A 3,949-nucleotide genomic window follows, 5' to 3' on the forward strand; every position below is an offset into this window, starting at 1 on the left:
TTTGTTCATCAGCAAAAAACATTTTAAAGAGAAAAACTGCAAAGAAAGTTCAATAATCTCAAAGTCTAAAGTAAGAAAACAATTCATTTATAAAGTAAAATGTTTGAGATTTTATTCTGACATTTAAAAATATTGTTTTTAAATATTACAACTAAATTATTAATTAAACTAAGGATTAAAGTATCAATAAATTATTTTATTGTGTAAATAGAGAAAACAAACCCCAGTTTCTCCACTTTACTGACTGAACTCTCCAGGATCTCAAACAGATTCTTCATATCAGAGTCTCCAGCTTTATATATGTTCATCTCACTGATTTCCAGTTCAGTCAGATCTGGGTTGGACTTCAGAGCTGAAGCCAAAACTTCACATTCAGCCTTTCGGATCAAACAGCTACCAAGTCTGTGATGAGAGAAGAAATAAATTCAGTTCTAATGAAATCAATCTGGATCATAAACAGATAAAATATGATAACAGTGATGTCATCATCTGATCAACATCTGATCTTCAGGTTACTGAATTTGACCCGACAGAGAGTCTGTGCAGTTCCTGACTAAAGTCCAGGTTCTGGTTCTGGTTCTGGTCCAGGCTTCATGTCCTCAGACCTTCAGCTTAGTCAGATGTTGAAGATCTTCTATCATCTGTGAAGGAAAGTTCAGTTTTCTCTGAAGGATCAGAGCCTTAAAGGAGCTGCAGCAGCTGATGAAGAGGCTGACTGAGCTGAATGAAGGAAACTACTGGAGATGATGGAGAGGAGGAGGAACTGCTCACAGCTCTGACTCACACTGACTTGGACTAGACCGTTTGGCTCCTTGAGATCTTCCACAGCCAAGCAGGAAGTGAGTTATAAATGAAGTGAGCAGAGCAGGAAGTCCAGCCTGCTGTGGACCTCTGGCATCTCTGGGTTTGTTTAGCCCATATCTCCTGCTGCAGCATCTAGAATCCTCCTCCTCATTAATAATAGTAGTATATTCTATAGAAACATGGCTCCCAGCAGCAGATTATTAAATGCTGCCACAGAGGAAACTGGGAGCAGACCAGACACATGATGCTCCCAGTTGTGTCTCTGTTTATCTGCTGGATTTGATGCTGTAACAAAGCAGAAAGTGGACAGTCGTCAACCTGCTTCAGCTAAAAGCTTCAGATTGTTCTGGTCGTCCTGCGGAGCAGCAGCAGAACCGGTCCTGCTGCTCCTTCAGGTCTGGACCGTCCTCTGTTGACCTGAGAGGAACTGGGACAAACTGGCTGGAAGAGGGACACGTGTCTCTGCAGTGGTCTGTCCATCGTCTCAGAGGAACAAAGGTTTGGATATCAGAAGAAATTGTTGCTAAACTCCTAAAGAGCTGAAGAGCAAAACCCCTGGAGGAGACGGAGCGTTTGGGTCCAGCAGCATCTTCATGGTGGAGCAGTGAAAGTTCTCCAGAACTAAAGAGGCTGGGATGTCTAAAGAGGTGAAGCTCATGTCTCTGCAGGTCTTCATGGAGGACAGCTAACAGCTTCAACAAAGGCTGCAGATGAAGAGTTGATGAGGAAAATGGTTCCAGCTCTGGAAGCAGAGTTCTCAAAACTTTGGGAGGATCTGACAGAAACTAGGACTTTTTCTGGAACCAGACAACAATCACCACATTTTGGTCTCAGTTACAAACTCAGAGGAAACTAGTGGAGGAGGAAGAGGAGAGGATGATGACGGGATGAAGAAGATCAACACTGTTCACAAAGTTTATTTTAATGGTTCAACTTTCCATCAAACCTAAACAATTATTTTATAAAAACAGTCAAAGATCCTAAAAGGTGAATTATGGAGTTGCAGCTCAACGAGTGAAGAGAGTTTAAAGTTTAAAAAGTCTCTCTGGCTGATTGGATCTGAGAGGAAATAGACATTTTCTAGAGTTCAGGGATTTCTATTCCTTTCAACCTGAAAACTGATAAAAAGTTAAATATTTTTAAATGATCAAAATGTCTAAAAAACTAGAAGCTGCAGCTGTCCTGGATGAACTGAATGTTTAGATGTTTGAATGGCTGAAATCATCCAGAGGATGAAGGAAGTAGTTAAAGGCCAAAAACATCCAGAATCAACTTGAAGAAAGAAGAAGAAACAGGAGGACAATAGTGCTGAATCAGCATTCACATGATGAAAACATCTGGACTCACCGAGCCTTTCTGCAGTTCCTCACAGCTGGAACCAGTCTCAGTCGTCCTGATTCTGATGTGTTGTACTTCTCCAGGTCCAACTCATCCAGAACCTCTGACATCTGCAGCATGAAGGCCAGAGTTGAACACTGGATCACTGACAGTTTATTCCCTGATTCCAGGAGCTGCTGGATCTCCTGAAACACTGAGAGGTCGTTCATCTCCACCAGACAGTGGAAGATGTTGATGCTTCTGTCAGGAGAGATTTCATCAGAGTTCATCTTCTTCAGATTGTTGATGATTCTCTGGATGGTTTCTGGACTGTTCTCTGTCTGACCCAGCAGGCCTCCTAAGAGTCTCTGGTTGAACTCGACAGTGAGACCATGAAGGAAGCGGACAAACAGGTCCAGGTGGCCATTTTTACTGCTGAGGGATTTCTCCATGACTTTCTTCATGAACTCATCTAGAGATGTTTCATTGTATTCTTCTCCCAGGAACGTCTTGATGACCTCTGACCTCCTGCTGGTGAAGCAGTGGAGCATGTAGACGGCAGCCAGAAACTCCTGGATGCTCAGATGAACAAAGCAGTAAACTGATTTCTGGAAGATCACACTCTCTCTTTTGAAGATCTCTGTACAAACTCCTGAGTACACCGAGGCCTCCGTGACATCCAGACCACACTGCTCCAGGTCTTCTTGGTAGAACATGATGTTTCCCTTCTTCAGATGTTCAAACGCCAGTTTCCCCAGCTTCAGAAGAACTTCCCTGTCAGCCTCCATCAGATCCTGTGGACTTGTCTCATGTCCTCCATGGTACTTGTTCTTCTTCCTCTTTGTCTGGATCAGCAGGAAGCGTGAGTACATGTCAGTCATGGTCTTGGGCAGCTCTCCTCTCTGCTCTGAGGTCAACATGTTCTCCAGAACCGTAGCAGTGATCCAGCAGAAGACTGGGATTCCACACATGATGTGGAGAGGTTTTGATTTCTTGATGTGGGAGATGATTCTGCTGAACAGCTCTTCTTCACTGTACCTCCTCCTGAAGTACTCCTCCTTCTGGGCATCGGTGAAGCCTCGTACTTCTGTTACCCTGGTAACACATGAAGGAGGGATCTGATTGGCCGCTGCAGGTCTGGTAGTTATCCAGATAAGAGCCGAGGGAAGCAGGTTCCCCTTGATGAGGTTTGTCAGCAGAACGTTGACTGATGACTTCTGTGTGACATCAGAAACCAGTGGACTGTTGTTGAAGTCCAGTGAAAGTCTGCTTTCATCCAGGCCATCAAAGATGAAGAGCAGTTTGCATTTAGCCAGCTGCTCTGCTGGGAGCTTCTGGAGTGTTGGATGGAAAACATGGAGCAGTGAGAGAAGACTGTGCTGCTCATCTCTGATCAAGTTCAGCTCCCTGAACGAAAGCAGAACCACCACACTGACATCTTGATTCTCCAAGCCCTCGGCCCAGTCCAGAGTAAACTTCTGCACTGAGAAGGTTTTTCCAACACCAGCGACGCCATTGGTCAGAACCACTCTGATGACTCCATGTTGGTCAGGGAAGGTTTTAAAGATGTCATGGCACCTGATTGGAGAGTCTTGGAGGTTCTGGATCTTGGAAACTCTCTCCAGCTGCTTCACCTCATGCTGGGTGTTAACATCTTCTCTCTGTCCCTCTGTGATGTAGAGATCAGTGTAGATCCTGTTGAGGAGGGTTCTACTTCCTGTTTCATCACTTCCTTCAGTCACACATTCACATCTCCTCCTCAGACTGATCTTATGTTCCTGTAGGACCTTCTGCAGACCAACATCTGCTGAAACACAGAAGAAAAGAA

General features: G+C 44.3%; 1 protein-coding gene across 4 annotated transcripts in view; it reads right to left on the reverse strand.

The window, feature by feature from the left end:
* The window catches only part of LOC106960623 (protein NLRC3-like), a 31,930-nt gene that overhangs the window by 5,933 nt on the left and 22,048 nt on the right, over window positions 1–3,949 (reverse strand). For all 4 annotated transcript variants that reach the window (XM_015053810.1, XM_015053811.1, XM_015053808.1 and 1 more), the window contains exons 5-6: window positions 2,152–2,693; window positions 223–402 (exon numbers count right to left, since the gene is read on the reverse strand). In XM_015053810.1, the coding sequence (XP_014909296.1) occupies window positions 223–402; window positions 2,152–2,693 (722 nt within the window). The remainder of the gene's footprint in view (window positions 1–222; window positions 403–2,151; window positions 2,694–3,949) is intronic.

The sequence above is a fragment of the Poecilia latipinna genome, unplaced genomic scaffold (assembly GCF_001443285.1).
Source record: "Poecilia latipinna isolate Pla-1442-1.1 unplaced genomic scaffold, P_latipinna-1.0 Scaffold1202, whole genome shotgun sequence".
Taxonomy (NCBI): Eukaryota; Metazoa; Chordata; class Actinopteri; order Cyprinodontiformes; family Poeciliidae; genus Poecilia; species Poecilia latipinna.